The sequence below is a fragment of the Schistocerca cancellata genome, chromosome 4 (genome assembly GCF_023864275.1).
Source record: "Schistocerca cancellata isolate TAMUIC-IGC-003103 chromosome 4, iqSchCanc2.1, whole genome shotgun sequence".
Classification (NCBI taxonomy): domain Eukaryota; kingdom Metazoa; phylum Arthropoda; class Insecta; order Orthoptera; family Acrididae; genus Schistocerca; species Schistocerca cancellata.
The window spans coordinates 152,528,475-152,553,703 of record NC_064629.1 but is presented as its reverse complement, the minus strand read 5'-3'; the positions used below and the strand labels follow the sequence as shown (position 1 = coordinate 152,553,703).

The 25,229-nt window shown below is 44.2% G+C and overlaps 1 protein-coding gene across 1 annotated transcript in view; it reads right to left on the bottom strand.

Annotated features, from left to right (window-relative positions):
* The window catches only part of LOC126183937 (Down syndrome cell adhesion molecule-like protein Dscam2), a 461,766-nt gene that overhangs the window by 220,066 nt on the left and 216,471 nt on the right, over positions 1-25,229 (bottom strand). Inside the window, exon 3 of the mRNA XM_049926285.1 lies at positions 1,359-1,510. Within this exon, the coding sequence (XP_049782242.1) occupies positions 1,359-1,510 (152 nt within the window). The remainder of the gene's footprint in view (positions 1-1,358; positions 1,511-25,229) is intronic.

Genomic DNA, 25,229 nt, shown 5'->3' with positions numbered 1-25,229 from the left:
AGTCTTGTTTCCAGAGAACCAATAAATAATTAATAGGCCTATCATTATTTTATGCGGGACTGTGCAGGAGCACACACCGCCAATGCGTCCATGACAGTATTATACTATGCTATGCTATGATAGGAACCAGCAATTTACGAGGGACCTTCAATAAGTAAAGCAACTCATATTTTCTGAAAGCAGGTTGGTTTTATTTAGGATTCCTGTACCCCATATTATTCCCCACTCTTTTGGCTACAAAACCCTATTTTTCAACATAACTTCCGTTCAATGCGACGGCCGTGCGCCACATTACTGAGACGGCCCGTATGCCCGCATGGTATCACTCAACCAGTCGACGTCAGAGCCAACGTCTTGCTGCAACAATAACGTCTCCATCATCCACCTACTGCTTCTCACGGAGTGCATCGCGTATGGACCAAACGGACGGAAGTCGGAAGGTACGTGATCCGGGCACACACGTTTCAGTACCCCAACTGGTGTATGAGTGTGTCAGCACTATCAACAGTGACGTCCAGTTGAGTAGCGAAGTGTTTGTGATACGTCAATGACCTCGATTGAGTGTCCGCACATTCCAACTCTGGAGATCTGACTGGTTTCCGCGACCTTGATGCAATGATGACAGAAGGCTCGCTCAACGTCTCACCCTGCTTTTATTCACTGTCTGGTCTCCGTAGACATCCTACAAGCGCCTATGAATATCAGCGATGTTCTGGCTTTCCGCAAAAGAAACTCAATGACAAATCTCTGCTTGGAACGCATCTTCGTTGGAGACGGCATTTTGAACCCTACGTATAGCGCCGTCACCAATCAAAAAATGGTTCAAATCGCTCTGAGCACTATGGGTCTTAACATCTGAGATCATCAATCCCCTAGAACTTAGAACTACTTAAGCCCAACTAACCTGAGGACATCACACACATCCATGCCTGAGGCAGGATTCGAACATGCGACCGTAGCGATCGCGCGGTTCCAGACTGTAGCGACCAGAGCCGCTCGGCCACACCGGCCGCGTCACCAATTGGAACTTCATGAAACTATAGGGGTTGAAGCGGGAATAACCAACGAGGTCTTACAACAATTTCCGCAGTTTTTTAATGGAAATTTTCAAAGAAAAAATGCGTTGCATTGCTTATTAACGCCCCAACGTTTTAGTTCTCTACCAGAAAATAAAATCAGCGCGTGGCAGCATCTCAATAAAGGGCAGAAAATGCCAAAGAAATTTTAATTTCCGCTCAATAAAGCAATTAAAAAGAATAAAATAAAGGAACACTGTAGCGTTCTTCTAGCGTCAAATGTTATACATTTTAATTGGTAACGAAACACGTCTTTCAGTACAATGGTTTTCATTGACTTACCATAAACTCTCATGTCGGCAGAATGGGTCACTTCGCCCACTCTGTTGCTCGCTGTGCAACTGTATATGCCTCCGTCTTCCACAGCCACGTTGCTTATGTTCACGTGGCTGATAACATCGCCATGTAACGTCACGTACTGTCCAATGACGAACCTTCAACAAACACAAAACAGAATTAGTATGTAACCAAATACTGCAAGAAAACTGCATCGTTTATAGTTTCATCATTTCTCTCTCTCTCTCTCTCTTTCTCTTTCTCTCTCTCTCTCTCTCTCTCTCTCTCTCTCTCTCTCTTCCTCCCCCCCCCCCCTTCCCTCTCTCTCTCTCTCTCTCTTGATATGGGAAATTCCATGAAATTATGGAGCCAAGAATTTGAAACACACAGTTACTCAGAATGTAGAGTCCCCTAGTGGGGTATGCAGTGCCACGGAAATTCAGTGTCCAGTCAGTATACTGGCCAGGAGATGTGATCGGAGATGTGAGATACTGAGCGAGTGGGGTGCATCCGGCAAGTAACAACGAAGCCTGCCACCTCGATGCATAGAATATCCTGAGTTCTTTGCAGAGCATGACTAATGTGACTCATACTGCCTTTCTTGCAGATGGAAACACAACTCGCGAGCTCGATTAAGGTCTCTAATAAGGTCTGTGACGCAGATTTCTCGACCCATTGTCCGGCGAAGATCTGTAGACCTGCCTTGAACAAATCATGCGTTCTCTATGCGGGGAAAACTGCAACTAGGTTAAAAGAGTATGAGTGGCGAGAAGATGTGGTTTTTTTCTCTTTGAGTTAAAGCAAGTTCACTGTACACTTAGCCGCGCGGGGTAGCCGCACGGTCTGGGCGCCTTGTCACGGTTCGCGCGGCTGCCCCCGTCGGAGGTTCGAGTCCTCCCTCGGGCATGGGTGTGTGTGTTGTCCTTAGCGTAATTTAGTTTAAGTTACATTAAGGGGCTCCGGAAAGGCTCAAAATCATGAAAAGTTCAATTTTTACTTTTTTGCGTTTTCTGAATCTGCAGACTATTACCTTTTAATAGATATATAATTTATTCAATTCCGAAGACTACAACTATTTTTAAATTTTTTTTGAAATGTGTTCTACATGGGCGTGATCCACTGTGGCGCTGTTAAACTGCTGTCAAATGGTGTTATTATTAACGTCCGTGTTCATCAGGTACATTTTAGTGATGTGAGATAAAGTATGTGTTGTGGCTAACCTGTGATGGTTCAATATATATCGCTGGTGTGATTGTCGATTGTTTCATGTTTATTTACTCTGTCGTTATCTCGAAAATATTCGTAATTAATTCTGTTTCTTGAGTCCCTGTTTTGTTGAAGTATAATAATGAGTAAAAGTAAAGTTATTAGAAAAAGTGTCGACGAAATGAAGAAGGCTGTTTGGGCTCTTTTTTTTTCATACTTCTTCAACCGATGAAAATCCCCAACATAGCTTGTGTCCCAAAGAAGAAGACAGTTGGTGTAAATATAACAAAGGATTACTAACTGGTGAAGTGTACACTCATAAGCATAGTCTGCCTCATGCAATAATGGAGGTGATAAAACCTATTTTCAGAGACTTAGCAGCACCTGAACTGTTGAAAAAGTGTATTGACGGAAAAACTCAAAACCCCAATGAAAGTGTAAATAGTGTTATATGGTCGAAAATCCCCAAGACTGTATTTGTTGGAATAGAAACACTTCACTTTGGTGTGTATGATGCTGTTGCGACTTTCAATGATGGCAACATTGTAAGGTGCAAGGTATTTAGAAATATGGGAATGAAGATAGGTTCTAACATGGTACGAGCGATGCTTGCTTTAGACAAGGAACGCCTTCGGGCTGCAGATAGGGCTGTAAAGGGTCTAGAAATACAAGCAAGAGTAAACAGGAGGAGGAACAAGAGGAAGCTGGAGGAGTAGTTTGCAGAGGATGAAGATAATCCATCCTATGGACCTGGAATGCACTAAAAAGTTAATCCAATCTTTGTCGCTCGATTTCCAAAACTTGTATTTTCTCATACTAATTACATGTTTTCTAAGGATCTTCCAAACATATTTGTTTCAAACTTTCAGTAAATGTTACACAGTACCTTATGCATAATTTAACACAGCCTTTTTCCAAAAAACTGTATATTTTTGAATATATAAATAAAAAATTGCAAAAAAATGTTGTGAATTTTCATTACAATTGAAAAAAAATCATCTTTAATAACTGAACTAAAATTTTGTAAAATCCCTGTGTTAAGTTGTAGCCTATATTCCAATAAATAATCTGTAAAAAGTTCAACTTCCTACCTCAAACACTTTGTGAGGAAAGATGTAATTTATAAGCGTTATTTTAACATTGCAAGTATAGGGCGTTCCGGAGCCCCTTAAGTATTGTGTAAGCTTAGGGACTGATGACCTCAGCAGTTTGGTCCCATAGGATCTTACCACAAAGTTCCAAAATGGGATGAAATACGTCACTGACTCTGCCTGTCAGCGATCCGACAGTTTTTTGGTAGGTTTGAGGAGGTATGTCTGCGCACTCGCGTAAATAACGGGCTGCTGATTTGCGTACGCGGTGATGGCGCCCGATAGCGATCCAGACAGGTTCCATAGAATTTATATCAGGGGAATTTGGTCACCGAGACATCAACGTGAGTTCACTATAAAGCTCCTTAAGCCACTGTAGCACGGTTCTGGCTCCGATACATGGACAATTATACTGTTGAAAGATGACATCGCCGTCGGGGAAGATATCAAGCAAGTGCTTCGCCGCTGTCAGCGTGCCTTCGATTCTACCACAGGTTCCATGCAAGCGCAAGAGAATGTCTCCAATAGCAAAACACTGCTCCCACCAGCCTGCACCAGAGGCACGCTGCACGTTTGTAGCCGCCGTTCACCTCGATGACGGCTTCTCTGGTGACGACCATCGACCCAGTGTAGCAAAAATGTGATTCACTGGAAGAGTCGACAGGTTTCCATTGATCTGCTGTCGATTCCGGATGGTCCCGTGCCCACTGCAATCATAATTGACGATGTGTTTGGGTCATCGCGTGAACACGTACAGATGGTCGGCTACGGATCTCCATGTTCAACAACATACAATGAATGGTGTGCTCCGAAACACTTGTGCGTGCAACAGCACTGCGCTCTTTCGGCAGAGATGCCACAGATCACCACCATCATACTTTACAGAGCAGACAAGCGTCAGAACCCCACGTTCTGTGAAGAGTCTTGGACGTCCAATCATTTAGCGCATAGTGGTAGTTACACTGTCCTTCTACCTCCTTCCGTAGATGCTCACGACAGTAACACGTGAACATTCGACCAACTTCACCGTTTTCCAGATACTCGTTCACAGGCTCTGCATAATAATTATCTGCTCTTTGTCAGAGTCGCTTATCTCAGTAGATCTACCCGTTTGCAGCCTACATCTTCCCTAGGCTGATCCGCTATCCGTGTCTGCTCCGCTTACATACTTTTGTTACCGTGTCACGTGCCCGCAACACTATCAGGCGGCATCCAACGTCGCGGTGGGAGTTTTGGCTGATCAGTGTACACATCACAGACGGAAGTCGTTCTAAATCCGTTGCGGGAAAAAAGAAAATACGTCCTTGCAGGTCGTGGGAGCCAGAACTCATTACGTTTTTCGAACCAAAAGTCGTCGTCAATAGCGAAATCTACGCACACATGGTATTTGAGGAGAAATAGTTAATATTTTGTGAGATGATAGCATGGACAAATTCGAATAAAAGTTCCCACATAAATTTTTATTGGTTACATAGATACTGCTGTTACAATGTAACCCATATAAATACTCACAGAAGGTGTCAAACAAAAAAAAAAAAAGAAAAAAAAGGTTCAAATGGCTCTGAGCACTATGGAACTTAACATCTGAGGTCATCAGTCCCCTAGAACTTAGAACTACTTAAACCTAACTAACCTAAGGACATAACACACAGCCATGCCCGAAGCAGGATTTGAACCTGCGACCGTAGCGGTCGCGCGGTTCCAGACTGAAGTGCCTAAAACCGCTCGGCCACACTGGCCGGCCTGTTAAACAAAGGTAGATGACTAAGTTCAAAGTTGATTTTCGTAATTTTCGTCTCCAACTTCAACGTACTTTCGAATTCTCTTGAGAACACCATGTGTAGCTCCTCTGAGATTGTCTTAGAGTTCTTTTATGAGAGACTGCTCATAATCCGAACGTCTAGTTCGTCTCTTACGATTACTTTTTTTTGTACATTTCGCCTTCCAAACATTCCGACAGTCAAAAATTTAGGGGACTTGGTGACCAAGAAACGTGACCATTTCTGCCGATCCATCTTCCAGGACGCTTGTTATATGGAATATATTCGAATTAGTCCACACTACCCCCCCCCCTCCTAAACTATTTCTATTCCTTCTGAAACGCTCTTTGTATACAGGCTGGAACACCTGAAATTTGTACCTCTTTTATTTCGTAAACGGTTGAAAGTATCAAAAAAATGTTTTCAGTAAATGATAGGAGATTGAAGAGCGCCTCGTCATTTATTTGTATTAGTAATACCTTTCTTACCTCTTGCATCAACGTAGATATTTAAGACAGAATGTTTTTTTTTTTAATGGAACTGTATACGAGGGTTGCCCAGAAAGTAATGCACCGCATTTTTTTTCTCAGCCGAAAACAATGCTACCAATGCGAAACGTTATGTACGTATTATTTGAAGTCATCTGAGTGAGCGTGCCAATTTCCGTCACTTCCGACAGATAGCATAGCTGCAGGACAGTTTCAAAATGGCTTCTGTAGGTGATGTACGTACGTTACAAGCAACGTACCGTCATTGAATTTCTTACTGCAGGAACAGAAACTGTGGGGAATATTCATAAACGCTAGTTTACAGCATCTGCTGTCGGCCGAAGTACAGTTAGTCGTTGGGAACGCAGGGTGAGGTCATCAGAAGGCGGTTGGACGGAGCTCCACGATTTGCAGCGGTCGGGGAGACCATCCACGGCTGTCACACCTGACACAGTCCCCTCGGACTTCCACTTGTTTGGATCATTAAGGGATGCCATTCGTGGAAGACATTTTGAGGCCGATGAGGATGTGATTCACACAGTGAAGCACTGGCTCCGTCACCAGGACAAGGATTGGTACCGACAGGCCATACACGCCGTAGGAAGGCCATAGAACGAGATGGAGATTAATTGAAAAAATAGTGTGTGTAGATAAAGCACCAGTCTTTCGTGTGTGTGTGTGATTCTAATTATGTTCAATAAAGAAGTGTTGAAGAAAAACATGCGGTGCATTACTTTCTGGGCAACCCTCGTACCTTTTTTACTGGCGTGCGAAAGCTCTTGAAAGGACGAATACAGTACTATAACGCTCGTTAAGGTACGGTTCATACGATACGGCTCTCGGCTGCCGCCATCGCAGTGCACACTATAAACAGCGGGTCCTACTAAGCTGTTGTGGCTCGCGGCTGATGCAGTATATGAGAAAAAAGTATTTTCCGAATATCTTGTAGTAAAAAATACTGATGTAAATGAAGCAAAGCTACATTAAATCCTAAATACAGTTTTTCGGATCGACTTCTCCTTTAAAAATTCAAAAACCACTTCTTTCGGATTTGCGCGTTTTCTTCACTACATAATATTTCTTATTCGATTCTGAGGAAATTAATTTGATTTTTTCATATCTTATATTTTTATATCATAGCTTGATGTTGTAGTGTATATTTTTTCCATATTGGCCTTAGTTATTTTGATACGTAATTTCCAAAAACATTTCACATAAAATTTGATGTGTTTGCACTGAAAAATGTGGTCGCTGGCTACTTCACGTTTGTTTTACATGTAGCTGCGTACTAAATGTAACTAACGCAACGGAATTGTTTTTAGCCCTGGAACGAAAGCCGTATACTGCACTACGGGCGAATTACGAGTTGAAGAATCTTTTTTGAGGACGCTAGCGCCGAGCGCGCTGTCTGGGGGCGCCACGTGCAAGTAGCCGGGCTTCTCAGTCGTGAGCAGTTCGTGGTAGCAGACGCACGTTTCTCAAAATGAGAGATCACGATTTATTGTTGTGCTTGCTGCTGGAAGAAAATTATCATGAAGAAGACATTCTACTCCAACAGCTACACAATGGAAACACATCCCATTTTCAGGACGAGGCTTGATGACGATTTCTTTACATAACATTAATACGTGTTCCATAAATCATAAAATTAACACGACGTCTCGTAATAATGTGGCACCTATCAGTTTAACATAAGGTTCCTTTACATTATATAATTAATCTTTTTTATTATTTTTTTTTTTACAATTACTACTTCATGTATAAAAATCCATCTATCGAGTAGAAGGAGTTACCATTCAGAAATTCTTTTATTTAATTTTATGTGCTGGTTGGTTATCTGACAGACTTTTAATGCTGTTAGGTGAATGACCAAAGACTTTTGTGGCACCATAGTTCACCCCTTTCTGTGGCAAAGACAGATTTGACCCAGAATGATGAAGATCATCCTTTCTTCTAGTGTTATAGCTATGCACTTTGCTATTATTTTTGAATTGAGATGTGAATATTAATAACAAATTTCATAAGTGGACGTATGTATTGTGAAGGTACTGTGAATATCCGCAGTTCCTTAAATAGATATCTGGAAGGTGATCTTGGGTGGGCTCCAGCTATTATGCCGGTTACACGCTTTTGTGCAATGAATACTTTTTCTCTTAATGACGAATTACGCCGAAATATGATGTCATATGAGACTAGTGAATGAAAACAGGCATAGTAGGCTAATTTACTGATATGTTTATCACCAAAATTTGCTATAACCCTAATAGCATAAGTAGCTGAACTCTAACGTTTCAGCAGATCATCAATGCGTTACTTCCAGTTCAATTTCTCCTCAGTGCACACACCCAGAAATTTTGAATATTCTGCTTTAGCAACGGACTACTGTTCAGACTCTATGTTTATCAATGATGTTATGCCATTTACTGTACAGAACTGTATATACTGTGTTTTCTCAAAATTTTGTGAGAGTCCATTTGCAGAGAACCACTTAATACTTTACTGGAAGCATTACTTACAAATTCCTCAGCTAATTCTTGTTTTTTGGGTGTGATTACTATACTCGCATCATCAGCAAAAGGACTAGCTTTTCATCTTCATGGCATTACTAACAGTATATTAAGAACACTAATGGATCCAATACTGAACTCTGTGGGACACCATTCTAGGTACTTCCCCACTTAGAGGACTCGATTCAATATTTCTCCGTCTACTTTTACTACATTCACTTGCATTATGTCAGTTTTATATTAACGAAACATTACGTCACATCCTGTTCTAAATTATACAGTGCACTTATGTATAACTTTCAATCTCATGTGTATGTCGATCTTATTTTATGAATTTTAATTTAATTTTGTTTCGTTTCTAGGTACATGGCGACAGTAGAGTCATTTATATCATTAGCCTTTTCATTCAGAATACCGCAGAGTTACATCAGCAGAATAGTAGAAATCTCACTGTCAGTACTCCGAAAGAAATCAGTGCCTATGTTTCTGCAGCCACCATCATCAGATGATTTGACAGCAAAGTCTCAGGAATTTGAACGTAAATGGTATTTTCCAAATCGTGTTGGAGCTATTGGTGGAAAGCGTGTGCGAATTTTTCCCCTGCCAATAGTGGACCCCTGTTCTTTAATTACAAACATTTTTTGTCCTTTGTGCTGCTTGCTACCGTCGATGCTCTAGCTACAAATTCATGTTTACTGATGTTGCCTCCTTCTGAAAGGAAGGTGACAGCGGAATTTTTGACGAGAGTAATATAGGGCAACATTTCAGAAATGACACTTTTTTAACCTCCTTGTAAACTGACCACTTCTGACATCGTTGTGCCACATGTTGTAAGGGATGAGGCATCACGATTGCTTGCAAAGATGATGAAATCCTATTCTCGGCCAGCTGCAAGTATCCACAACAAGAACACAATTTTTAATTACCGTCTCTGCCAAGCTCGTAGAGTGTCTGAAAACTCTTTTGCGTTATTAAGTAAAATATTTCGCGTTTTTATATGCCGTTGGCTGTAAAGCCTGATACAACACTGGATTTAATCATTGTAAGTTGTTATCTGCACAGTCTACTTCGGGATGCTTTCCTGGAGAACAGCAACAAACCATTATGACATAGATCAAATTGAATCACAACCATCTAAAAATCTTGTAGCATTTGCCAGGGGTGGTGGATTTGCAAATGTGCAAGATTTCTTTGTGCGAGATTCATACATGAACTATTTCAACAGTCTCTTAGGGGCAAAATAATCGGGTTACTGCTGACCGTTAGAAAAGCTATTTCAGGTTATACGAAATTTGATGTAATTGTAGTACACATTACTAATAAACCACACAAATAGAGTGAATACAGTATTATTCTTACTTGATCTCTGAACAAATTGTTCAGTCTCCTTCCAAGCACTGTCTCTGACGTGTAGATGTTTATACTAGGGTTGCTATATCTGTGTCTTCGTCGGGTTACTCTGAGATGGGGGTATAGAACTGAAGTAAGCAATTTATTTAATATAATTACTTTTTATTTATAATACAATTACATGGAACTTGTTGCGGCAGAAGTAGTTGATACACCACATTTTTCGGAAGATTCCACCTTTTTCAGCAAGTCTTTTTTCCCTTTTATGTATTTATAAAACTCCAGGCAAGTCAGCTTGTAGCTAAAATGGCACTGTAAGATTGAAGCCACAGTCCCTGGAAGCGGTCGATTTCTTTCATCAGTCCACTGGGCCGACATCAGCGTAAATACTCTTTCCACAGTGGTGTTGTGTGCGGGAACAGGAAACAAATACTCGCATAATTTTAGCAGTTGGCATTTGCGTTCAGGATTTTCGGTTTTCTTAAGAAAGCATATCCACCTTTCTTCCACGGATAGTTTAAACTTCTGTTCTTCCGAGTAACACTTAGTTTCTAAAAAGCTCTTCAGATACATATATTCCTGAAAACAACTGTCGCCTGAAATCTTCACACTATTTTTAGTCAGGTATATAATAATAGTCTATAACAATAATCATCACCCAATCTGGGCTTCAGATAGTGTCGTCCAATCAAATACTTGATATTTATTAAAAGAAATACCCCTTTCTCTAATATCTGGAACAGTGGTTCTCAAAGTGTGCGCCAGGGAGCCCCAGTGCGCTCGAAAACCTTTACGGGTGCGCCCTGTAATATTTTAGGAAAAAAATGGCCAGATATAAAAGAACATGTAGCTACTCAATTTTATCCATTTCACGACAGGTATAATACGGAACAAGTCCTCAAGTTTTGTCGAATAGTTCAGTTTGGTTACGGAAATAAGATGGCAAGGAGTTGAAGAAAATGGCGTTCGAGGCATTTATTAATTATGAGTGACCATGAAGCATTATGTTGTAAGAAACTTGCAGTCCATGGTAGCACACTTGGACTACAAGTTTTTTACAACATATCAAATAAGTTACTGTGTTGGCCACACCAAACTTTACCATGGATAAAGTGTTACATTTATAAATACGGTTACATCCATTATTAAATGAATTAAGCACTCCCACCACGCCCCACTGCGAATTACACTTTCCGTAGAAGTCCTTACGCTTCTCGGTGGTGTAAGGCATGACCTCAATGGCCCAGCAATGGCTTCATCATCAAGCATTATTTGGAAATACCTTTGCCCAGCCGCGAGGAATTAGCCGAGCGGTCTGGGCGCTGCAGTCATGGACTGTGCGGCTGGTCCCGGCGGAGGTTCGAGTCCTCCCTCGGGCAGGGGTGTGTGTGTTTGTCCTTAGGATAATTTAGGTTAAGTAGTGTGTAAGCTTACGGACTGATGACCTTAGCAGTTAAGTCCCATAACATTTCACACACATTTGAACCTTTGCCCACTTCCCAAACAGCCGGTACTGTTGGATAGCTAAGATTAGCAGCAATGGGAGAGAGAAGAGAGTCGGCATGGAACGTTCAGAATACTTTCGATACTACAATATTTTTTTAATTCTATAAAAACGATTTCATGTAATGTGTTAATTGTCAGAAATGATCGCTTAACTAATTTTTTATTATCATATAAAATTCAGCACACTAAAGACCACACGAATAAGCTACTTTCGTTAGAAAAGTTTTTTATTGATTATCTGTAGTATATACAAGTTGTTCGGAAATTCCCATTATAAAACTCTAGGACTTGTACAGGGGAGTGAGTACATAATGTTTTGAACAGGAAACGTACGAAACAGCCGTTTGAAAAAAAAATGTTTGCTTGGTAGGTATGCAACGTGGCAGTCGGGAGGGGGGGGGGGGTGGTTACGTCGGATCGCTGATGCCATTTGACGTCTGCTCTATCACTCTGACCTGTTTCAAGCCTCATTCACGTGTCTGTGAGTATTAGAGCTGTTATGGCGTAAAGTCAAGCCCCGGCACGCCAGTCGGGAACGATACAGAAGAGATGGCTGTGAGAAGATGTCAGCGAATCGCACGCTGACCGGTCCCCCATCCAGGACGACAATGCGACAGCTTCGACCCCTATGTGAAGAGGTCATAAGCGCCGCGACCGACTAGCGACGGCCCAGTTGAATAGTAGCTTTAAGACTAGTGACTTGAACAGAAGCGTCAACGCTCGTCACTTCGCTTGTACACTCTATGTAGCTCAGACTTGGAATTATTATACTGAAGAAGATTCATTATTTCGTATGTCGCCCTTTCCTGGCGACACATCTGTGTAATTGTCAAAGTTAAGTATTGTCAGTTACTTTTTATAATAAAACTTATTAATACGACTTGTTTGATTTGATTGTCTAGCGAACCGTGTACGATGGATTCCTAGGCACCCCGTATTTGACATGTTTGGAGACATAATAAGAGCAACGTAGTTGACTACACGTTTGCATAATACGCCGACATGATCCTTCTGAATGGGAAGTTCACGGTAATGGATGAGCTGTTCGTCGTCTCTATGAAGATCGTTCTCCACACCGTCCACTCCATCGCATACCCTTTTGGCCATAATTACGCAATGACTTCGAGAAAGGGTACCTTCACCGTCAGCAGGTGTGACTGTGGATCTCCAAGGAGACGGCGCGCACCCGAAGTACTGCATCATGTTGAAGAAAACCCGTTAACGAGTACACAACCAGTATCTTTGTCTATTAACGAGTGAAACTGTGAAACGAGTAATGTACTGTGTCACTACTGATCAGTTAGTTGTAAAAGTGGTCACGTCACCAACATGCTTTCAAATCCAGAATGAGATTTTCACTCTGCAGCGGAGTGTGCGCTGATATGAAACTTCCTGGCAGATTAAAACTGTGTGCCCGACCGAGACTCGAACTCGGGACCTTTGCCTTTCGCGGGCAAGTGCTCTACCAACTGAGCTACCGAAGCACGACTCACGCCCGGTACTCACAGCTTTACTTCTGCCAGTACCTCGTCTCCTACCTTCCAAACTTTACAGAAGCTCTCCTGCGAACCTTGCAGAACTAGCACTCCTGAAAGAAAGGATATTGCGGAGACATGGCTTAGCCACAGCCTGGGGGATGTTTCCAGAATGAGATTTTCACTCTGCAGCGGAGTGTGCGCTGATATGAAACTTCCTGGCAGATTAAAACTGTGTGCCCGACCGAGACTCGAACTCGGGACCTTTGCCTTTCGCGGGCAAGTGCTCTACCAACTGAGCTACCGAAGCACGACTCACGCCCGGTACTCACAGCTTTACTTCTGCCAGTACCTCGTCTCCTACCTTCCAAACTTTACAGAAGCTCTCCTGCGAACCTTGCAGAACTAGCACTCCTGAAAGAAAGGATATTGCGGAGACATGGCTTAGCCACAGCCTGGGGGATGTTTCCAGAATGAGATTTTCACTCTGCAGCGGAGTGTGCGCTGATATGAAACTTCCTGGCAGATTAAAACTGTGTGCCCGACCGAGACTCGAACTCGGGACCTTTGCCTTTCGCGGGCAAGTGCTCTACCAACTGAGCTACCGAAGCACGACTCACGCCCGGTACTCACAGCTTTACTTCTGCCAGTACCTCGTCTCCTACCTTCCAAACTTTACAGAAGCTCTCCTGCGAACCTTGCAGAACTAGCACTCCTGAAAGAAAGGATATTGCGGAGACATGGCTTAGCCACAGCCTGGGGGATGTTTCCAGAATGAGATTTTCACTCTGCAGCGGAGTGTGCGCTGATATGAAACTTCCTGGCAGATTAAAACTGTGTGCCCGACCGAGACTCGAACTCGGGACCTTTGCCTTTCGCGGGCAAGTGCTCTACCAACTGAGCTACCGAAGCACGACTCACGCCCGGTACTCACAGCTTTACTTCTGCCAGTACCTCGTCTCCTACCTTCCAAACTTTACAGAAGCTCTCCTGCGAACCTTGCAGAACTAGCACTCCTGAAAGAAAGGATATTGCGGAGACATGGCTTAGCCACAGCCTGGGGGATGTTTCCAGAATGAGATTTTCACTCTGCAGCGGAGTGTGCGCTGATATGAAACTTCCTGGCAGATTAAAACTGTGTGCCCGACCGAGACTCGAACTCGGGACCTTTGCCTTTCGCGGGCAAGTGCTCTACCAACTGAGCTACCGAAGCACGACTCACGCCCGGTACTCACAGCTTTACTTCTGCCAGTACCTCGTCTCCTACCTTCCAAACTTTACAGAAGCTCTCCTGCGAACCTTGCAGAACTAGCACTCCTGAAAGAAAGGATATTGCGGAGACATGGCTTAGCCACAGCCTGGGGGATGTTTCCAGAATGAGATTTTCACTCTGCAGCGGAGTGTGCGCTGATATGAAACTTCCTGGCAGATTAAAACTGTGTGCCCGACCGAGACTCGAACTCGGGACCTTTGCCTTTCGCGGGCAAGTGCTCTACCAACTGAGCTACCGAAGCACGACTCACGCCCGGTACTCACAGCTTTACTTCTGCCAGTACCTCGTCTCCTACCTTCCAAACTTTACAGAAGCTCTCCTGCGAACCTTGCAGAACTAGCACTCCTGAAAGAAAGGATATTGCGGAGACATGGCTTAGCCACAGCCTGGGGGGATGTTTCCAGAATGAGATTTTCACTCTGCAGCGGAGTGTGCGCTGATATGAAACTTCCTGGCAGATTAAAACTGTGTGCCCGACCGAGACTCGAACTCGGGACCTTTGCCTTTCGCGGGCAAGTGCTCTACCAACTGAGCTACCGAAGCACGACTCACGCCCGGTACTCACAGCTTTACTTCTGCCAGTACCTCGTCTCCTACCTTCCAAACTTTACAGAAGCTCTCCTGCGAACCTTGCAGAACTAGCACTCCTGAAAGAAAGGATATTGCGGAGACATGGCTTAGCCACAGCCTGGGGGATGTTTCCAGAATGAGATTTTCACTCTGCAGCGGAGTGTGCGCTGATATGAAGTAAAGCTGTGAGTACCGGGCGTGAGTCGTGCTTCGGTAGCTCAGTTGGTAGAGCACTTGCCCGCGAAAGGCAAAGGTCCCGAGTTCGAGTCTCGGTCGGGCACACAGTTTTAATCTGCCAGGAAGTTTCATATCAGCGCACACTCCGCTGCAGAGTGAAAATCTCATTCTGGAAACATCCCCCAGGCTGTGGCTAAGCCATGTCTCCGCAATATCCTTTCTTTCAGGAGTGCTAGTTCTGCAAGGTTCGCAGGAGAGCTTCTGTAAAGTTTGGAAGGTAGGAGACGAGGTACTGGCAGAAGTAAAGCTGTGAGTACCGGGCGTGAGTCGTGCTTCGGTAGCTCAGTTGGTAGAGCACTTGCCCGCGAAAGGCAAAGGTCCCGAGTTCGAGTCTCGGTCGGGCACACAGTTTTAATCTGCCAGGAAGTTTCATATCAGCGCACACTCCGCTGCAGAGTGAAAATCTCATTCTGGAAACATCCCCCAGGCTGTGGCTAAGCCATGTCTCCGCAATATCCTTTCTTTCAGGAGTGCTAGTTCTGCAAGGTTCGCAGGAGAGCTTCTGTAAAGTTTGGAAGGTAGGAGACGAGGTACTGGCAGAAGTAAAGCTGTGAGTACCGGGCGTGAGTCGTGCTTCGGTAGCTCAGTTGGTAGAGCACTTGCCCGCGAAAGGCAAAGGTCCCGAGTTCGAGTCTCGGTCGGGCACACAGTTTTAATCTGCCAGGAAGTTTCATGCTTTCAAATGACTGTAGAACTCCGGACGTGGTTTCCAATTCATATTATCTACTCACCACCTCTAGAAGCTTATAACGGCAATTTACGAACACCCTGTATTTTAAATATTTTGTAATGTTTATAAATTGATTGTTCAGATGCTCTGAAGTTGTAAGAACTTGTAGTTTTTTGTGAAATTGATAATTTTGAAGATGTTTTATCGTTAAAAGAACTTGTAGCTCTGACCGAAACGTCGGACTACACTACTGGCCATTAAAATTGCTACACCAAGAAGAAACGCAGATGATAAGCGGGTATTCATTGGACAAATATATTATACTAGAACTGCCATGTGATTACATTTTCACGCAATTTGGGTGCATAGATCCTGAGAAATCAGTAGCCAGAACAACCACCTCTGGCCGTAATAACGTCTCGATACGCTAGAGCATTGAGTCAAACGAGCTTGGATGGCGTGTACAGGTACACGCATGCAGCATCAACACAATATCAAGAGCAGTGACTAGCGTATTGTGACGAGCCAGTTGCTCGGCCACCATTGACCAGACGTTTTCAATTGGGGAGAGATCTGGAGAATGTGCTGGTCACGGCAGCAGTCGAACATTTTCTGTATCCAGAAGGCCTGTACAAGAACTGCAACATGCTGTCGTGCATTATCCTGCTGAAATGTAGTGTTTCGTAGGGATCGAATGAAGGATAGAGCCACGGACCGTAACACATCTGACATGTAACGTCCACTGTTCAAAGTGCCGTCAATGCGAATAAGAGGTGACTGAGACATGTAACCAGTGGCACACCATACCATCACGCCGGGTGATCAGCCAGTATGGCGATGACGAATACACGCTTCCGGTGTGCGTTGACCGCGATGTCGCCAAACACGGATGCGACCATCTCGTGCAGCCACGTGCGTCGTTGAGTACACCATCGCAGGCACTCCTGTATGTGATGCAGCGTCGAGGGTAACTGCATCCATGGTCTCCGAGCTGATAGTCCATGCTGCTGCAAATGTCGTCGACGTGTTCGTGCCGATGGTTGTTGTCTTGCAAACGTCCCTATCTGTTGACTCAGGGATCGAGACGTGGCTGCACGATCCGTTACAGCCATGCGGATAAGATGCCTGTCATCTCGACTGCTAGTGATACGAGGCCGTTGGGATCCAGCACGGCATTCCGTATTACCCTCCTGAACCCACCGATTCCATATTCTGCTAACAGTCATTGGATCTCGATCAACGCAAGCACCAATGTCGCGATACGATAAACCGCAATCGCGATAGGTCACAATCCGAGCTTTATAAAAGTCGGAAACGTGATGGTACGAATTTCTCCTCCTTATACGAAGCATCACAACAACGTTTCACCAGGTAACGCCGGTCAACTGCTGTTTGTGTATGAGAAATCGGTTGGAAACTTTCCTCGTGTCAGCACGTTGTAGGTGTCGCCACCGGTGCCAAACTTGTGTGAATGCTCTGAAAAGCAAATCATTTGCGTATCACAGCATCTTCTTCCTGTCGGTTAAATTTCACGTCTGTAGCACGTCATCTTCGTGGTGTAGCAATTTTAATGGCCAGTAGTGTATTTTATTTTGTATCATATAAGGGTATGTTCTTCGAGTCGGACATCGGTTTAATAACATTCTTTAGGGTATGTGATGGCGTGATGAAGTATGTATAACGTGCATCGAAGAAACAGCGTATCGGATACTTTTGCTGGCAGACAACATTAGGTTACAGCTGCGTGTGCCATTCTATTCCGTATCTCATCAGTGTTCACATGGCAGGGGCACCTTGGTATCCGGTGACTTGGTTGGTTGGGAACATCAAGGTGGATGGAGGTGAAGTACTCTAATTCTGGAAATGTTAGTCTTTAATCCTTATTAGTTGCATGAGATGTATGAAATCGATGAAAAGTGGCAGCAACAAAATTTCAGAGATTCTGTGTTGCTCTAAAGATGCCGTGGACAAGCTTATTCGCCAAAATTTCAGGAGCTGGGCTGCGACTATAGACTGAGCTACAAGACTAGTAAAATACGGGAGTTATACACAGCTCAGTCCATTTCACAAACGGCGGTGGTAAAAATGAAGATAAGAGCGGTTGCTCGATGCATCCCAGCCACGCAGCCACTTACCATTAAGATGAAGATAAGAGAGGCCATCAAGATGGCAGAACGGCCTGTCAGCACGAACTACTAATTTGGTTGTTAACTATCGCCGTCCTGGCTGTCAAAGATTTCGGTACGTCACGGTTTCTGCGGCAGAATGGTTCACGTGATTCGTTTATCATAGCCAACTAAAATGAAATCAAATACGTCCAACAAAAAAGTATATATAAAGTTTCAACATAATGTAAGAGCGAGGACCAGCAACTTAGATTACTAAATTGTATTTTTCCGCCGGCCGCAGTGGCCGTGCGGTTAAAGGCGCTGCAGTCTGGAACCGCAAGACCGCTACGGTCGCAGGTTCGAATCCTGCCTCGGGCATGGATGTTTGTGATGTCCTTAGGTTAGTTAGGTTTAACTAGCTCTAAGTTCTAGGGGACTAATGACCTCAGCAGTTGAGTCCCATAGTGCTCAGAGCCATTTGAACCATTTTTTTTTTTGTATTTTTCCAGCTTTCATCACAGTTGCAATCAAAACAATTTATTTGTGATGATTAATTTCAGACTACATTGTCGATTCTAAAACCATGGTCTTCTTTGTAAACTTAACATATTGGGTGGTTATAATTAAACTTTCCCTATTTAACACGTTATAACATGAAAACTAATTACCGTACGAGTATCAAACTTGGTAATATTAATGTGCAGAACATAGGGTGCATGATTTGCACGCGTCGCGGCGCCGCCGTCCATTTCAAACTGTGGTCACCAGGTGCCGTGATCAGTCATCGTGATTCATAGTCTCACACACCTGACCAGTCGCAGTTCGCCTGTTGACGTGTCAACATGAACTTGGACAAAAGATCTGTTATCGAAACAACAGTAGTGTTGCAGTTGCACTTCGAGAAGATCCCCGGCTGAAATGATTACGGAAGGTTTCCCTTTCTACATCTTCTGTGCGGAGCATGATGATGAAGTTCGGAAGAGGCTGACGACTGGTTGCACCATAGGTGGTTAATGAAACCACTTTTGCCCTGACAGAGAACGTTGCAGGCAATTTCCGATGGTCAGGCAGTGCACGTGCTGTGTCACGGCAGTTGAACATCCCTTGGTCCACTGTATGGAAGATGCTTCGAACCATTCTCAAATGGTATTCGTACAATATCCACATCGTCCACCAACTTGCACCACAGGACACGCAACGAAATGTTGACTTCGCTCTTCACTTTCTCACAAGGATTGTGAGGGGTGGCCGAGCGGTTCTAGGCGCTACAGTCTAGAACTGCGCGACCGCTACGGTCGGAGGTTCGAATCCTGCCTCGGGCATGGATGTGTGTGATGTCCTTAGGTTAGTTAGGTTTAAGTAGTTCTAAGTACTAGGGGACTGATGACCTCAGAAGTTACGTCCCATAGTGCTCAGAGCCATTTGAACCATTTTGAACCATTGATGTTGACGAGGGCTGGCCGTGGACCATCCTATGGACAGACAAATATCATTTATCTCTGACGGGTGAGGTGAACACACAAAATTTCCGAGTGTGGGGATCTTCGCCTCCGGTCTCTGTGCATGAACTTCCTCTGTCCGTATGGTGTGGTTTCACGGCTACATTCATCATTGGCCCGTTCGTTTTTGAACAGGTTGGCGCTCAAGGACCAAAGACGTGCATTGCGACTGGCCAGCGTTACTGCGATATGAATCACCAGGGTGTCTACCCGTCCCACGCGAGAGAGACGCATTGAACTCAAAAGTTTTCATGCAAGATGGGGCCCCACCGAACATCACTCGTGAGGTTCACCTGCTTCTCAGTAACACATTTGGAAAAGATCGAATTATCAGCCGATCGTGTCTAAATTCTTGAGGCACGATCTCCTCATCTCGCTGCCTGTGATGTCTGGTTGTGGGTCTACCTGAAGGACAGGGTTTACTAGGGAAACATTCACACATGTGCTGATCTGAAGCGCAGCATATCAAGAGAGGTAGCCAGCATACCTACGGACATGCTCCGTTCTGCTGTGCAGAATGCAATTATGAGCTTTCAGACTCTTCTGGACACTGATGGACGCCATATTGAGCCCCTTTTGTAGCAGTAATGGTAGCGGTATGTAATGGTATCATGTACCGTAGCAGCACATTAAAAGTGTTTCAACTGAATTGATTCTGCGTTATTTCTCTTCCCCATGTCCTTGACATTAATGCTACCAAGTTTGGTATCCGTACGTTCATTAGTTTCAGTGTTAGAACGTGTTAAATAGGGAAAGTTTAATTATAACCACCCAGCACGTTTCCACCAGTGCACAAATATGCGATAGCCATAACTGGTACTTTTATATATGTATAAAATAGTAATGCTTATACTAGATCCAATGACTTCACAAAGATAAGAAACGACAGCTCGCTCCAATCTTATACCAAGTACGGTTGGAGTGAGCTGTCATTTCTTGTCTTAGTGAAGTCACTGCATCTTGTATTAGCATTTCTATTTTATACATATATAAAAGTACCAGTTATGGCTATGCGTATGCGTGCACGGGTGGAAATGTAAGTTAACGTTTATGATGAAGGCTTTGGTTTGAGAAGTATATGATTTACATCTTCCTCTATCCTCTCATCCAGTAAACCAACGGCGTATCTAACCAATACTGACATGAGACAAGCAGCACATGTGTACTGAATGATAGTGATAGACAATCACTGAAGAGTCTTGTGTGTGACGAAAAATACGAGCACGACAGCTGTAAAAGTCACTGCAGAACTGACTGTCGCACTCGCGAACCCTTTCAGCACCAAAGCAACTCTGAGAGAGCTCCGTAAGCAGGGAATTCCAGGGCGGGATGCAGCTCCAAAACCACTCATAAGTAACAACAATGCCCGTAACAGAAAAACGTGATGCCGAAGCCATAAAACCTTAACTATGGAGCAATGGAAGAAGGCCATTATTTTTCATACTGTTTCCAACACTGGCCGAGTTTACCAGCCAAGATTGAAACACAGCGGTAGTCCGGTGACGATTTGAGCAGCCATATCGTGATATTCCATGGGCGTAATGGTTACTCTGTAAGGCCTCATTATTCCAAAGGATTACGTGCCATTCTGTCTGATCAGGTTCATCCCATGGTACAATGTTTGTTCTCCAGTGGCGGTGCTGTGCTCCAAAGCGACAGGGCACCTGTTCATACACCATGCATCGTCCAGGACTGGTTTCATGAGCACGAGGATGACCTGGCGCATATCGCCTGGCCGTCTCAGACACAAGCTCTCAGTGTTATGGTGCCTTTGTGATCTGCTTTGGAGAGAAGGGTACGTGATCGCTATCCACCTGCACCATCTTTAGCTGAATTTTTCACTATTTTGCAGGGATAATCGTATAAGATTCCCTTGAAAACCGTATAGGACGTGCAGTTATTCATTCCGAGACGATTGGAAGCTGTTTTGAAAGCCAGCGGGTTTCTTACCTCGTATTGGGCATGGTAATGTGTTTCCGGTGTTTTCATACTTTTGTTCTCCCCTACACCCCCCCCCCCCCCCCCCGTAACACCATTTCATTGTCGCGACGTGCGTCGTTGATGCGAGGATTGGAGGATGACACGTCTGTCTGGTTTCAGTTCTACACATATAGCAGCGCGGAGTGGCCGCGTGGTTTGAGGCGCCATGTCACGGACTGCGCGTCCCCTCCCGCCGAAGGTTCGAGACTTCCCTCGGGCATGTGTGTGTGTGTGTGTGTGTGTGTGTGTGTGTGTGTGTGTGTGTGTGATGTACTTAGCACAAGTTAGTTTAAGTAGTGTGTAAGTCTAGGGTCCGATGACCTCAGCAGTATGCTCCCTTAGGATTCAAATGGCTCCAAGCAGTATGGGACTTAACATCTGAGGTTATCAGTCCCATAGACTTAGAACTACTTAAACCTAACTAACCTAAAGACAAAAAAAAGGTTCAAATGGCTCTGAGCACTATGGGACTCAACTTCTGAGGTCATTAGTCCCCTAGAACTTAGAACTAGTTAAACCTAAGTAACCCAAGGACATAACACACATCCATGCCCGAGGCAGGATTCGAACCTGCGACCGTAGTAACCTAAAGACATCACACACATCCATGCCCGAGGCAGGATTCGAACCTGCGACCGTAGCAGCAGCGCGGTTCCGGACTGAAGCGCCTAGAACCGCTCGGTCATAGCTGCCGGCCTCCCGTAGTAATTCACACCCTACACCATCTATAGCCTTCCAAAGCAGCCAGTCTGCTGTGTTAAGGAGATAGCTAATACTTTTTTCGATATTGTATTGTCTGTGTTATTCCGAGTTACGATGCAATGTTCCTTTCGACATGCACGCATGTCCAAAAGAACAGTCCTGCGATGACTACAGCCGTTATGAAATACATGAAAGGTAATCGAAATTGCGAATGTGGAAAACCATCAGCTGTATAATGGAATGTCGACTATGAAAATTTGTGCCGGACCGGGCCTTGAACCCAGGCAACAGGCTTATCGCATGCCTGCATGCCTAGAGGAACATTGCCTCGTAATTTGGAATAACACTGCCAATGCAATATCGTATCCGCTGACACCGGGCAAGCTACTTTCAAGTAAAATGTGTCGCCTGTATGGAAATACACATAATGGATGTACGAGTACAAATTGTAGACACATGGTTGACGACGTACGGAAGTTTGGGTCTGGCCGTGGGTTGTTTTCGGATAGCCTAATGGTAGCGCAACCGCTTGTGACAAGCGGGGCCGGCCGTTGTGGCCGAGCGGTTCTAGGCGCTTTAGTCCGGAACCGCGCTGCTGCTACGGTCGCAGGTTCGAATCCTGCCTTGGGCATCGATGTGTGTGACGTCCTTAGGTTAGTTAGGTTTAAGTAGTTCTAAGTCTAGGGGACTGATGACCTCAGATGTTAACTCCCATAGTGCTTAGAGCCATTTGAGCCATTTGATAAGCGGGAAACTCGGATTCGAGTCCAGGTCCGGCACAATTTTTCATTGTCGTCATTCCATTATATAGCTGATGGTTGTCCGTAACCGTAATTGCGAAAAAAAAGTCGTTCAAATGGCTCTGAGCACTATGGGACTTAGGGGGACTGATGACCATAGATGTTAAGTCCCATAGTGCTCAGAGCCATTTGAACTATGGGACTTAACTTCTGAGGTCATCAGTCCCCTAGAACTTAGAACTACTTAAACTTAACTAACCTAAGGACATCACACACATCCATGCCCGAGGCAGGATTCGAACCTGCGACCGTAGCGGTCGCGCGGTTCCAGACTGTAGCGCCTAGAACCGCTGGGCCACTCCGGCCAGCTTGCGAAAAAAATTCATGAAAATTTGTTTGAGTGAGCTTACTGAAAGTACATGCTTAAGATTATGAACACAGTTTACTCCACCGTTAAGGCACTTATCGAAACGATCTGTGAACCAGCGTTCTGTACAGTACTAGTGTTGGCACCACGTACAGATTTTGCTCGTGACGCAAAGGCACTGCACCCCTCATACTAACCAGGCAGCGCCACATACACTGTTGTGCGACCGGGTAGAAATTCTCTTACACTTTCAGATTCAGATGAGGCACCAGTAGTTGCTGCCGCATATACTGGTTTTATTAGTTTTCACTTGAGAACTTCAAGCGGCCTCAATTCTAGCATGCAGAATTCGACGGAAGCGTTCTAAATTATTCTGCTTGTTTCTGATATGTGATCAAACACCAGCAGGTCATAAAAAAGTACTTGTGACACAAACTGCAACATTTTTAAGCTTTATTCCTTCAGGTCGGTATAAAATATGATATTCGTTTGTAATTCTGCTGCTACTGTTCCCGCCTGCACTTTTATATCTGTCCTTAACCACAGGTTTTATATCGTGTGGCGCGACCGCTACGGTCGCAGGTTCGAATCCTGCCTCGGGAATGGATGTGTGCCATGTCCTTAGGTTAGTTAGGTTAAGTAGTTCTAAGTTCTAGGGGACTGATGACCTGAGATGTTAAGTCCCATAGTGCTCAGAGCCATTTGAACCATATATCGTGTGTAGCACAGAATTAAGTAAGCATTTGCAAGACCTCACGAATCCTGCACATACCAGTGTCTTGATCAAAAACAGTATTTCCACATGTCGCACGTCGCACACTTGCCCGTATTCTTCCACAATAAATTTTCCATGATGGAATTTCTGCTTTTTTAACTTTCCCACCTCGCACATCAGCACCGTATTTCCAATCGACAACTTGCTAACAAAACTACCACAAACAAATAACTGCCACCTACAGATATATACAGAGATTGGAATACCAATCACAGAAATCCACGGTCTCTCATTTTTAAAGTCTCCGCGCTGGAACTATGTAGCGTGCTATGACGTGAGCATATAGGGTAAGGTAGTTGAGACAGCTCACCCCAAATATATGCAGAATTAATAAATACATCGAGGTGCTGGTTTCACCAACTAATATTGGACAATGAGGTGAACTTCCTGACGTTCACAAGGAACTTTTATCGTTTATATTCGCGGAACTGGGACACCGATTTTTTTCTCTAATAGAACTATATACTTTTTCCGTTACATTTGAAAGAGACTTCTAAGAGAACTTCAGCGCCATAATTTGTTTGGTACTTGATAAAATAGTATAAAGATAACAGAGCCACGAAACACTTGCCCACCTTCAGGAGAAGAGGTTCCACAAACGTCTGATCTTTTAAACCAAATGTAAACAAACAGATAACTCAGGTACGGTTTTTGCGCTTACCTGTGCTCTTGATGCCAAATGGCTCTGAGGACTATGGGACTTAACATCTGTGGTCATCAGTCCCCTAGAACTTAGAACTACTTAAACCTAACTAACCTAAGGACATCACACACATCCACGCCCGAGGCAGGATTCGAACCTGCGACCGTAGTAGTCGCGCGGACTCTTGATGCCCACCAGTCTGTATTCTGCTGCTGTAGCAATCGGATATCTAGTTCGTAAAGTAATTGAGACATTCATATTGTATACGACAGTCGAAAAAGTGAATATCGTTTGTGGCGAATGTCGACAGAAATTTATAGCAGCGGTCCGTCTGTCTTTGAAAACATTATTGAGAAATGTTCTAGGAACTGTCAGTGTGGAGAATAAAATACACCAAGGCATAAGAAGAGCTATCGACAAAGGAAATAAATCTAACATTTTAGCAGCTGTAATGTAACCTAACATATCAGCAGAAGCAATGAAAATGTCATTAAGGGGAATCTCGGAGTTTACGCGAGTGATCAACCAAACCAGTGTTCTGCGGGCGCTATATTCCATCGCATTTCATCCTCTTCGCATTTCGCTGCATCTACAGTTTCATAGCAGTAACTCCCAAAACTGGTCACAGTTTTTGCGGATGTTATCTGCGAATAGTGCAGCATATCTATGCAAAATTTCGTTTAAGGAAAAAGCAAAGTTTACAAATCATGACCAAGTCAGTCTTTGCAATATGCACAAGACGTCAGTTAAAACTCCACGATGACTCAAAGACGTGGATTAAATCAACGTTCTTGGTCTATCAACGTTTCGTGCATCCGCATCATTGGTCCCAGTTTCATTGATGGGAGTCTAAATACTCTCAAGTATCTCGTGTTCCTAAGGTACGTTGCGTACACGTGACAGGTGGCAATCCGTGTGGTACCAACGTGG